Here is a 12724-nt window from a genome sequence, read left to right as displayed (position 1 = left end):
AGCAAAATGTTTCGCTGAAAAATACGTTTAACATGGAGCTGTCAATCATCTCAGCTTCGCCTACATTTCCTCAACAAAGTGGCAGGTTCATGGTGTTGAAATGAGAGATTATGCCTTTTAATTAAATATTTCATATTAAAATGTAAGATTAAGGGACAGTGCGATTTTTTTTTTTTACTCAATAAAAGGCATACTTTTCCATGAAGGGGATTTCCTTTCTTGAAAAAAATGTTTGTTTTTTTAAATAGATAAGCAATTCTAGCATTGCAGAGCCTCGTTGTCTACTTTCTCCATCTGCTTTGCCGCTTTCAGTTCAGAGTTCTGTCAAACCCGCACACACAGCCAAGATGGCGGATGCCGACGATTGGGGTGAGAAGAAAGTTCGAAATTATATCGTGCGACAAGCTATATTTAGGGTTTTGGGAAATATGTGTAACATTGTTATTGATAATAGCTCGTTTATCGTTTCTGAACGTGTAAGATAACTGTTAGTTACCATTACAATGTGTATTTATAGACGCTGACAACTTCGAGCCGGACGTCGCACCGATCAAAAAGGCGGTAGTGCTGGACAAATGGGAAGGCGAAGACGAAGATGAAGATGTGAAGGTAACCAAACAACTAACTAGCTAACTAGCTACTTACACGATGAAGGCCATATTTCAGGTCATCATTAACCCGTTAGTTGTGTCTAACACAACACGCCTTGTTAGTTAGTCTGTGGACATTAGCTAGCTAGCCGCCAGCTAGCATAGCATTATCCACGTTTCTAGCTAGTTAGCGTTAACCGAAATATCTTAGCTAACTCGATCTTGTACAAGCTGTGAGGCCGCACATGTGAGAACTGTCAGCGTGTCTCTTGGTTCTAGCTGAGCATAGACTCGTTCTCTGACACTTTATTTTGGAATTGATCAACGTTAGTTCCTTTTTTTGGGGGGGGGGCTTTGTTAGAAGCTAGCTAACGTTAGCTACTGAACTAGCTTTTTAGTTTAGCAGCTAACTTGGCAAGGTATGTCAACTAATGTGTTGACTTGCTAGCTTTTAAGATAAACATGAATCATAATCTGTCTGCGATTGTCCATTGAAGTCAGTTCAAGGCTTTGTTATACATTTGATATGCACTTGAATGTAAGTTAGCTTGCTAACGTTAGTTGCCAACGTCAATCTTCCCTGATGATGATATGACTGAATTGAGCCTTACTACTAGATGCTTCCAACTCTGACATATGCTAAACGTAAAGTGTGTTTTCGAGAATCTTCAGCAGACTCATCCCGTTGACTCATTTTCACCATTTGTCTAGAAAGTCATCCGAATGTATAGCGTTACTATGGGATCATACAGCTGTGGAAAAGGCTAGCAAAGCAGTTTCAATTGTTGACCATAGTTTCTGTCGAATATAGGTAGTGTTCAAGTCGTATGGTGTTTTCATGTCCTCGAAGCAAAACTTGATCAGTACAGTAGGCCTACAGTTTTTATTTAAATGAAACCTTTATTTAACTAGGCAAGTCAGTTAGGAACAACTTATTTGGGGCGGCAGGGTAACCTAGTGGTTAGAGCGTTGGACTAGTAACCGAAAGGTTGCAAGTTCGAATCCCCAAGCTGACAAGGTACAAATCTGTCGTTCTGCCCTGAACAGGCAGTTAACCCACTGTTCCTAGGCCTTCATTGAAAATAAGAATTTGTTCTTAACTGACTTGCCTAGTAAAATAAAGGTAAAATTTAAAAAATGTAAAATGTACAATGATGGCCTACACCGAGTGAAACGTTTTTTATTTTATTTTTATATGACTTGGGCTAGGTACCTGTCTTATTCCCTTATTGGGGCCTCAGTGGATATGAAACATTTGCCAAATATTGGTTGAAATGCTTTATATAACCACATTTTGTGATAATGTGGATGTGACTGGTTCTGACATGTCTTCTGATGTTTGATAATGCAGTTGGTCTCGACCTCAGATCTTGTTGATTTCCTTGAAAATTAAGTCGAGACCTACTCTAGACAAGTCCCAGAACCAACCACTTAACTACCCCTCGTCACATCATTTGACTCATTCGTCTGTTCTCCCTCTGCAGGATAACTGGGATGATGAAGAGGAAGAGAAGAAAACAGAGGCAAAGAAATCAGGTGCAGAAATATACAACTTACAACCAATGGTTTGAGAAAGTAGTGGCTGCAGCCTGTTGTCATATATCATATGTTGATCTGCACATACCTGTATATATTTTTGTGAATAAATCACAAACATTTTCCTGCGTCATACTGGCTGCTGCCTTGTCTTTTTATTATCATGTACTGGCTGAAAATGTGTACTTTTAACTTGATTTGATGGTGGTTTCTGTTCCAGAGATTTGCGCTAACGTTGCTTCTTTATTTCAGAGGCCAAAGTGTCTGAGAAGAAAAAACTGGCCGAAAAAATAAAGGAGAAAGAAAACCGGCTAAGGAAAAAGCAACAAGAGCTGAAAAAGAATGTGAGTTTAGGAAATGTTGGATTAACCTTGCAGTTCTGAATCTTTTCTCTCTTATGGATCCTTTACTTTTTTCTTGTTGTTAGTTGGATGAAGAGGAAGAGCTTACACCTGAACAACAGCTAGCAGAAAAGTTGAAAGTTCAGAAGATGCAGGAGGAAGCAGACTTGGAGCTGGCAAAAGAGGCGTTTGGTAAGGTCCTGGAGTATCCTGTCAGGTTTACCCACTAGCCAGCCATACTGTTATTGTGTGTTCTCATTTAGTTTTTGTCATTTCAGGAATTTCAGGGGGTAGTACCACAAACAATGTTTCTGGAATTGAAGCCATGTGCCCATCTTCTAAAGAGGACTTCACAGAGTTTGAAAAGTTGCTGAAAGTGAAGATATTACAGTATGAAAAATCTGTGCATTATTCAAGCTTCTTGGAGTCGTTGTTTCGGGAGCTTTGTATTTCATGTGAGTTCAACATCCTTCATGAATTATGAAACTATTATTCCGTGTTTTAGGTTTGTGCACTTATGACATGTAGTTTGGCATTTGTTTTAAAGTAATATCTCATGTCAGTATGTTTATATACATAAGCCATTCAACAAATGGTTTGACTCAACATATTTGGAGTTCACTAACATTCAGGCTCAACCATTGTGTTAATGTGTCTAAAATAAATGTCCTGTTTCTACACAGTGGAAGTTGAAGACTTAAAGAAAATCAGCTCTTCCCTGACAGTTCTACTTAATGAAAAACAGAAGCAAGAAAAGGTAAGTTGTTGATCGTCTTATTCATGCGGAACAAAAATGATGTCATCCTTCTGGAGTATTCATGAATTGTAGTTCTCCTTACATTCAGTGGAGGGAGCCCTCTACCAGTACCTCCATATTGCATTTCATTGGACTCTGCTCAAGGAATTAACTTACACCCTGGTTGCCCCATTTACATGAAAATTCACTTTGAAGAACACCAACTGTTTATTTGTAGCAATGATTTAAGTTTTTTGTTTTGGTTCCACAGGCAATCAAAGGCAAAAAGAAGAAGAAAGGAGTTGTACTTGGTGGCGGTATGAAAGCCAAGGGGAAAGATGACCTTGCAGACTATGGAGAATTCGATGGTGGCTACACCCAAGACTATGATGACTTCATGTGACGACGGCTATATCCCCACTGCCCTTTCACCTTTTAACCCTCAGAAATGCAGCTGTACTTCTCATGCTATCCAGTGTCATCCTGGAAAAACCTGAACAATGTGTCGCCCTTTCATTTTGCTTCAATGATCTGAGGGACTATACAGGTAGCATCCAGTACCAACACTTCTGTTATTACATAATGAAATGGCCTTTTCTCTCATTCAGCCTCCAAACTTCATAAAAAGATCCAAAACAGTGAAAAATACTTTCCACGCTGTATGCGATTTGTAGAGCACGTTTTTGATTTTGAGAAATGATACGCTCATGTCAAATTCCAGTTGCTACTGCAGTGACATCTAAACAAATTAGGTTCTATGCAAATAATTTCACCCAGAATGTCTATAAATATAGGTGTTTCGCTTTACCTGTCGATGGGTTTCTTACAGGAAAGTATATAGTATCTATAACGTTGGTTGCCAAATACACATGTTATCTTTATCCATTGAAAGTTGCGTTCATGCTTTGAAACTGACACTACATGTTTAGTAGTTGGAGATTTTACAGGGGGCTTATGCATTCACTGTAAAAATAGATAGACAAGCGTAATGCATTTTAGAGTTGGGCGGTATCTTGATTTTCATACCATCATACTGGTCCTGTACGCTCAAAATACATTTTAAGCGGCAGGGATTTATCCAGGAGGGAATTGATTGTCTCTGCTTTAACCAAGAAGCTTGATCATGCAAGCTAGCCACTGATCTAGTAAGTTAGCAAACCAAATGTATAGCTGGAGATTATTTGGCATGTCTACGATAGTTGTTCTAAGCAGTTGTATTCAAAATCATATGGTTTTACCGCCCAAGCCTAATTCATTTTTACCATAGATGTGACTCAAACCTCATGGACATCCTCTGGATACACCTCTTGAATATCCTTGAACAGTTGAGTGATTTTAGTTCATATGTGTGCATGACAAAAAGAGAATTTGCTCATCAAATGCTACTAATGCAGATAAAATTGTGATCTGGCATGTTCTCACACAACTGGTCTCCTTAACATTGCTTCTGCGGGCTTGTATCAAGTGAGACGAGGAGGGGGCTTATGGGCTGACCTTAGTGTCTTCATACTGGTAGAAACGGACATGTTTATTCCTTTTTTCTAACATTTGATAGTTTTCAAATCGTTAAGGAAATTGGAAATGGTGTACAATATACCATAAAAGATTACCAGCTCTTCAGTGTTTTATATGCATCTAATTGAATAAAATCACTGGTCGAAATGATCCAATTTCTTTACTTTTTTTCCCCTACCTGATTTCACTGACCGTTATGGCTTTCGTGAATTAGAAGTAGCTTGTCTGGTGTGCGCTTCACAATGTTGTCAGCTATGTTGTGAATGTGCGCCAACAAAGACTTGTGCAAGCGAATCAGCAATCTGACACATGTTCTCAGGTTGTTCTTGTTTTATTTTGGGCGTGGTGTCTTAATCACTGGTTACATTCTTGAATGGCATGTGTAATAAATATCCCATTATTTACAATTTCAAGTAGTAAATATGAATCACACCACAGGTGAAGAAAATACAATATTTGCAGTAACATTAAAATGTTCCCTGGGCGTTACCTGTGTTATAGATCACATATTTGTTCAGTTATGAATTTATGGTTATGGGCCTTACAATTGAAAAACATCTTTCAGTAACATGAAATGTTATTACAAACGGTACATTATGAAGACAGTTTTTTTTAAATCTTTACTAAAGGGCTAAAATATATACATTTGAATCCCATCACCAATACCCACTTTCTTTAGTGATTTGCCAACATGTCTGATGTGGAGACCCTGATCTGTAGTGCTGTCCTTTAGCCTGAGGTGCGTGTGGCAGTGGGATTCCGTGTACTGCGTCTACGGCTGTTGCGGAGTGCGTTGGCCCCTGCTCTCTGCTTCCTGCCTCGGCCATCCCTCACTGCCCTCGCCGGAGACTGCCCGGGGGAGTTCTGCAGAGCCTGGAACACGCTTTGACGGGTCACCTCACGGTTGCCACAGGTAAAGGTAAGTGCCACTCCCTCGTTGCTCTTCATGACACGGGAAGTGCCGTCAGAGGTGCCATCAAAGCAGCGTCCCAGTGCTATCTCTTTAGCTGTGCGGGGGTCCTGGTCTGTCACTGTGTAGATGCCATAGTTGTGGCCCAGAGGGTCCAGTGGTGCCAGCATTGTGAACTCATTGGTGTCGTTGTTGACGGCTAGAGGCAGGTGATTAATTAGGTACTCTTGAAGCATGGAGTTAACATTGTCCCTCTTACAGCTGCCCTGAGGGATCACCTTCACCAGAGTGCGGTCCACTCGGTCCTGGTCGTAGAGCATGCCGCTGCACTTGAACTCCAGGCACACAGCAGAGACGGTGGACTGGTCCATGTCGCGGATGCTGCGGGTGTCGCGGAGGCCATACAGTTGGCCAACGGTCTTGGGGTGAGTGCCGCCCTGGTTTCGGGAGCGCATATTGATCTCATGGGGACCATTGATCTTGACCTTGACATAGCAGGCTCGGTACTCCATGGGCTTGGGCCACCAGCTCAGGTAGTCTTCTGTCCAGCTCATAGGATCGTCTTCGTTGAAAGGCACTGTGTTGTAGTCGTAGCGATCTCCCTCCACTCTGGTGAAGCGGAAGTGGCCTGCAGTAAATGGGGCTTCCTCACACTCTTTCAGTTGGTCAAATGAGTACACAGGTCCGTTGAGCTCTTCAGCTGTGTTTGGGCTGGGCTTGGCCACATTGATGCTGAAGGATGTCTTCTTTAACCTGGGGTCATTGTGGTCTGACCGTCTGTAGTTCAGCTTGCCCAGGTATGGCTGAGGGACTCCAATGATGTTGGGGTTAAACTTGGGAGCAGATGGGACTGCCTCAAGTTCTTCTCCTCCCATGTTGGCCATGACATGGGCAGAATATGCGTCTGCTTTCTGGTCGTCGCAGAAGGCAGGCAGACAGGCACCATTGGGGCCAGTGATTACGCTGTCAAAGCGTCCCCAGGCACGAGGGTTGGAGGAGTAACCTGCAGTGGGCTCCATGTTGATCAGGGTCACCACCACTCCCTCTACCTGCTCGCTGGCCATGAAGCGATCGCTGCGGAAGCCTCGCACCTTGATGTAACACCTCCTGTTCTCTGGGACGTCCAGGTTAAACAGCCTCCTCTCTCTGATCTCCATGTTCCCAATGAGGAAGGTCCTCTCTTCCCTTTTACCACGTTGCTTCTTCTCCATCTGGAAGCTCCCCTCCTCCTCCCACATGCCTGTGTCGGGGTTCAAGGACCACAGCTTCATGGTGTCCAGGTGCTCAGGCATTTTCACCTGTGTTGAATCCATTTTCACCTTCACCTCTCCGGCGTTCAGTGGTTCTCCGGCCTCCTCGTCCCTGAAGTCAACTGAGAACATACCATAGGTTCTTAGGGGCAAGGTGTCACCCTCATCTCCTACGAAGTTGAGGTCACTCTGTGCGGCTGCTGCGGTGGACACGTCTCTAGCGTCCAGAAAAGTGATGCTAGCCTTCACATTACCCACAAATACTTCTCCACTCTGCTTGTAGAAGGAGTTGGGTGGGATCTGGATCTCAGCAATAGGATCCTGGCCCTCCACCTCTCCCAGCTGAAGATTGTTGAGCTCTGTTGAGCTGATGGTCACTGGTTCCTTCTTCCTCAAAAGCTTGATCTCATGGTAGACGGCGCCCCCTTTGGTGTTGAATGGAAGAACCTTGGTGGTGTTGACGAACTTATCCATGTTGTCCACAAAGGTCATCACCAGCCTCTCAGTGTCATGGGGGACCTGGATGGAGAAGGTGCCTTTGTAGCCTGTGCGGCTGACTCTGGCTCCATTGATGTAGACGTGACCAAATCTCATGGGCTCCCCAGTGTCTGCGGCCACCGCCCGCCCACGCACAATGACTCTGGTCTCCACACACTTCTGACAGCCACATTCGGTCACCACCATGGTGGGGAGCTCATAGCCCTGGCATTTCAGTTGTTTCTCCTCCATCTTTGCCACCCCACAGCAGTATGCCACGGAGTCTTTGCATCTGATTCCATTGTCCAGCTGTCCTGCACAAGTCCCTGAGAGGCACTTTCCTACGTCGTAATAGAGTGAGTCGGAGCTGTTTTGATAGCAGTCATGAGGTAAGCGAATAAGGTAGGATTCGGGTTTTGGGTTACATGAAGGTTGATCTTTACCTGTGAGGAGAAAGGGATAGAAAAGAAAACATCCCATATTAAAAGATTGACAATCTGATTATACAATGGAATTATTTTGAGAAAATCAATACCCTTTCATTCTCCATCTGATCATTGACTGATGTCATGCTAATGGCTGTTCACATAGTAAATATCAACCGTGGTGCTTTGGGAGCAGACCTAAGACTGTGACTATGGCTGGTTTGGACTTGATGGCCCCAGCCTGGTTGCTGGCTCTGCAGTAGTACTCCCCAGTCTGCTCCATGCTCAGGTTTCTTAAGACCAGCGTGCTGTCATAGTTCAGCTGCTTCCTGTCCAGCAGGCTGCCGTTGTGAAACCTACCAAGTCACAGAAGACTGTTGAACACTATACTCAGCTAAATCTGTTTGATTTTGATATGGTATATATAACATTTTTCAAGCGGTCATTAGAGACCCATTGGCTTACCACTGGTACTCTTCTGGCTCTGGTGATCCACCCACTTTGCAGCAGAGAGCAGCTGTCTGGCCCTCTCTTCTTGCCTTGTTCTCAGGGTTCTTCACCACATGGAGCTTCTCTGAGGGATCACATTACAGTGTCTGAGACCAATGTAAAACAGAGAAATGTAACAATGTCAGCTTTCATTTCATTTTTTGTGACCATTTTACCTGCTCTTTTCAGCATGATACTGAGGACAGAGGTGTGTTCGGTGCTGTGGGGCACAGTGACTGTGTGAGGGGCGTGGTTCCGCAGCTGGACGGTCAGTGTGGCGTTGCCGTCGGGACAGATCCCTGGGACGCGGAAGTGTCCATTGTGGTCAGTGAGGGTGAGGAGTTTGGAGCTGGGGCCGAAGCGGAGTATGGTGGCCCCTGGGGCAGGGAGACCTCCAGCACTGCGGACAGAGCCCAGTACAATGTGGTCCTGACACATGCAGGCGTCACACTCCGCATTCACCCTACCCATCTCACAGTGCTGTGTGCAACCTGGAACAACCGCAGCAATACAGTTTAACATGTCAGACAGGGACTTTGTACATTGGTTTAGATCATGAACATTTCTAGTATAAAATGCTAATGGTACCTTGACATTACAGAAGTTTCCATCATAATTAATAGCTGTAATGGAGATGTTGATAGCGACTTACCAGTCCCAGGGCATTCAGGTCCTTTGCAGGCTCTACCCTCCACTGTAGGTCCGCTGCACTGCTTATCCCACTGCTTAGGCTGGGACTGGCATTTCCTGGAGCGCACCTGCATTGCCAACTGACCACACTTGGCAGAGCAATGACTCCAGTCTGACCAAGGACCCCAGGCATCCTGAGAGCCTTCTGACCCAGTGTTGCCTGATTGGAAACAGGTTTTCACTCCATTACAAAAGACCGATATAATTGCAGTAGATAGAGATGCTACTTGGAGGATAAATGAAGCCTTTTACTATTATAGAACAGTTTTATTTGACGTAATACAGTAGCTACTCTTCTCAACTGTATTTAAAGTATGGTTCCCAGCCACACATACCAGACTGACCTTTAGGGCACAGGAAGCGCACAGCGTAGTTGGAGCAGTTGCGGCCAGGGGCCTGCTCAGCGTTGGCACACCAGAAGCCCAGGGTAGGGTCTGCGTGGATCTTCTCCCCTGTGTTGCGAGCGGAGATCCAGTCAGTGGTGCGAGCCTCCAGGGCCCGGGGGGCGTCACACACCCGCGCACGGTAGTAGAAACGGATAGCATCCAACTGCTCATAGTCTCCTCGACCTCCAGGGTGGTCCACGTTGAACCAAGTGGTCCACTCATAGTTATCTGGACACAGAATGTCGCACAGTGAGTACTACTTCAGAATGTTAGTGTTTCCTCTTTGGCCATAAAATAATGGCATTACATTGTTTAGCTCTTTTCACTCTTGCCATTGGGCTGTGATTCTGAAAGTTATAGTTCTTCATACCATATTATTACATGGACATTAACCAGACTGAAAGCCACAAGCTGGACTTAAAGCCACAGTAGTGACAATTGTGTAAAGATATGTATTTTGGGATGTTACCTTCAGAGTGGTACACTGCAGGGTTGTTTTGCCTCGCAGCTCTCAAACGGTCTCTCCTCCATGTTCCTGTAAAACATCACACCTGTTGTGACATCAGACCAATTCCTTAATGCCGACCAGACTGGCCAAACCTCTGGTTATTTCTTCCTAGAGTAGTCTGGCCACCCGTAAAGCAATGGGAAAGAATCTGTATCTTTCAAATCGTTCAACTTTTCAACTATACTCTGAGTCATGGAACAATATATTACGACTTTGACTTTCTCTTCATGTTATGCCACACTCTAATCTATTTCTGGTGATTTGCCCTGTACTTTGGAAATAAAATGAATTGCTCCAACACATGAATGTGCCAATGGCATTTCAAAGTGGTCAAGGAAATATGTTGTGGACCAACAGTGAAAATGCTACAAGAGTTGATTTCTTTTCCATTTATGTCCCATTTCATACTAATGTCACTGATCCCAAGATATTGATACTCATTTATTCATTCTCATTGCTGTGTAATTTACAGACTGACATTTCTAGTGTACAGTGTTACATAATGCACATTTGGATTTTTTTTTCCCAGACCATTGCATTTACAGTACCCACCAAACACTAATTGTACTGAGTTCACATTGGGGCTCAGTATAAGCACGCTACTGGCACATACTTGTGTGGCCAATTGCAGACAGGTGTCTCCTTAGTCTTGGGCTTTTACATGTCCCGCCTACTTAAAGATGTGGAGCAAAATCCGTAATGGGGACATGCAACAGCATGCCTCTGTTTACTAACGGTTTGGGAGAAGAAGGAGCATAGGCTTCTGCAGAGTCAGGATCACCAGGCTGCTGTCAATGTGAGAAGGAGACCTCTGATCTGACTTCTCAAATTCACATTAGTAGATAATACTCTCAACTGTATAATGAAATTATCAATGATAAACTAATTTCCACATACAGGATATCATCCTGGTTTATGTTTTGACACATGGTGAAAAAAATGTAAAAGTTTTCCAGTTGAAATAATAGTTACAATTCCCAAGCTGAGCCTTGTGAATGAATTATGGAGTTATAGCTTCCAAACCGAGCTGTGTGTGTGTGTGTTAGGGATGTGTGTGTGTGTGTACATGTTAGGGATGTTTGTGTGTGTGTATTGGGGACAGTAAGAATTTAAATAATAACTGCTAATGAAGACCGACCTTGTGCCGTAGTGGTGACTACCAGAGCTAGGAGGAGAGCCCATGTTGACAGGCAGCACATCCTGGCACACTGCTGTTGCCTCTGACCTTGTGGTAATGACCTTCACACGCCAGGCACGAGGGCACTGAGAGTAGTCCAGCAACTCCTGTAGAGGGAAAATATAAATACTTAGCCAGGATCATTGCTGGCAGATTAACAACAAACAAAAACAGTCAAATGTAACTTTGTGTTCCACAGTACTAAATTTAATGATTTTATTTTCTATTGCATATGATTCCCTGGATGGAATATTAGGTCATAAATATCTCAAATATATCAAGTAGAGGACCTCCACCAAAGGAGGCTGGAGGGAGGAGTTATAGGAGGACGGACTTAATGTAATGGCTGGAATGGAATAAATGGAAAGGTATCAAACATATGGCAACTACGTTTGACTGTTCCAGCCATTAAAATGAGACAGTCCTCCTATAACTCCTCCCACCAGCCTCCACTGATCTTCATCCCGGTGACAGTTATTAAATGCATTTTTTTCACTGAAGAGATTTTTAAAAATAAAATGTGAAAAAACTTACAGTATATTGGTGGTTAAATACCCCAAGCAGAATGACAGCTTTATCAAATAAAACAATCACGCTTTGAGGTCTCTCGGGGTGACACTAGAGGTGGGTGCAGACACATACAGAATGAAAGAACATTATGGAGAAACCTTCTCAAATGACACATCTGTGCTAGCCATCACTTGGTGTCAAGGGAACACTAAAACGTTTCTGCCTCCATTGACCAACCACAAGGCTACACAAGCCAAATAGAAAACACACGCACACAAGCACACTTACATACACAAATTATATCCCATGAAAAGCCACGCACACACTTACTTATTCCCATGAACAGGCTACCTCCTTGCACAATCACACACAAACACTCATAGCTACACACATGCAAGCTGAAACCTATTGTCCGTCAATACGTCAAACTTTCTTTCAAGTTCACACAGACTAATGAGAATGTCTTACAGTGTTTTATGAAATGTCTGAACTCACAAATGTTGAACAATTTTATATCATCAATAAACCAACACTCAAAGAACAGAAGCTGAACTCGCTTCAGCACCCCCAAATCATTTGTAAGAAATCTGTCTGTTTAAAGAACAACATGAACAGTAAAGTTCAAAGATGGGTCAACAGGGAACGAGAGGGAAAGAGAAGGTGGCTATGATCTCAATCTTACCCTGTGAGTACCTCTGTATAGTAGTGTTGAGTAGTCTCTCTCCTCCCTGTATGCAGGGTGCTGTGTCTGTGCTGACGGTCCTGCTGCTCTCTCTCTTATATAGCTCAGTGCAGAGCCCAGGGGTCGGATCTGTGCTATTCACAGGAAGCCAGCTGAGAGCGTGAAGACTGGAGACCGCAAGTATGACTGAGCCCACTCTCTGCTGCTGCTTCTGGGAAGGTCGGGGGCTTACTGTAACCTGCTGTACCTCTGTGTCTATAGATGAGGATACCCAGGTCTAGACATAGACACAAGGGAGAGTTGACCTCAGTCAGGTGGGTCATCATTTTAAGTGGACATGGAACCTAGTTAAAGCGTTTATGATCTCTGTGTTTGATGTACAGTTACAAGATGACATGGGGTCATCCTCTCGGGTATTCTGAACATGTTTGTCTATTGTGAAGAAAATGTATCTCAACGCGCATGCACTCTTGACCCCTTTCTATGCGCACCAAAATGATGA

At 43.7% G+C, this 12724-nt stretch overlaps 2 protein-coding genes across 2 annotated transcripts; one reads left to right on the top strand and one right to left on the bottom strand.

The window, feature by feature from the left end:
- The first annotated feature begins 264 nt into the window (after positions 1–264).
- On the top strand, positions 265–4868 carry LOC135504250 (eukaryotic translation initiation factor 3 subunit J-A-like). The gene is made up of 8 exons (XM_064922636.1): positions 265–369; positions 518–609; positions 2075–2126; positions 2379–2470; positions 2554–2659; positions 2746–2922; positions 3151–3224; positions 3475–4868. Exons 1-8 carry the CDS (start codon positions 348–350, stop codon positions 3604–3606), a joined length of 747 nt encoding a protein of 248 aa, XP_064778708.1. The 5' UTR covers positions 265–347; the 3' UTR covers positions 3607–4868.
- Positions 4869–5039: 171 nt separating this feature from the next.
- Positions 5040–12440, bottom strand: LOC135504244 (cartilage intermediate layer protein 1-like). Its single transcript, XM_064922628.1, has 10 exons — positions 12223–12440; positions 11565–11648; positions 10992–11137; positions 9815–9880; positions 9304–9573; positions 8922–9119; positions 8446–8760; positions 8246–8354; positions 7979–8136; positions 5040–7798 (listed from the first exon to the last, which is right to left on the bottom strand). The coding sequence occupies exons 3-10, from the start codon at positions 11050–11052 to the stop codon at positions 5448–5450; spliced, it is 3528 nt and encodes a 1175-aa protein (XP_064778700.1). The 5' UTR covers positions 11053–11137; positions 11565–11648; positions 12223–12440; the 3' UTR covers positions 5040–5447.
- Positions 12441–12724: the final 284 nt, after the last annotated feature.

The sequence above is a fragment of the Oncorhynchus masou genome, chromosome 2 (assembly GCF_036934945.1).
Source record: "Oncorhynchus masou masou isolate Uvic2021 chromosome 2, UVic_Omas_1.1, whole genome shotgun sequence".
In the NCBI taxonomy this organism is placed as follows: Eukaryota; Metazoa; Chordata; class Actinopteri; order Salmoniformes; family Salmonidae; genus Oncorhynchus; species Oncorhynchus masou.
This window is presented reverse-complemented; position numbering and strand designations above follow the sequence as displayed.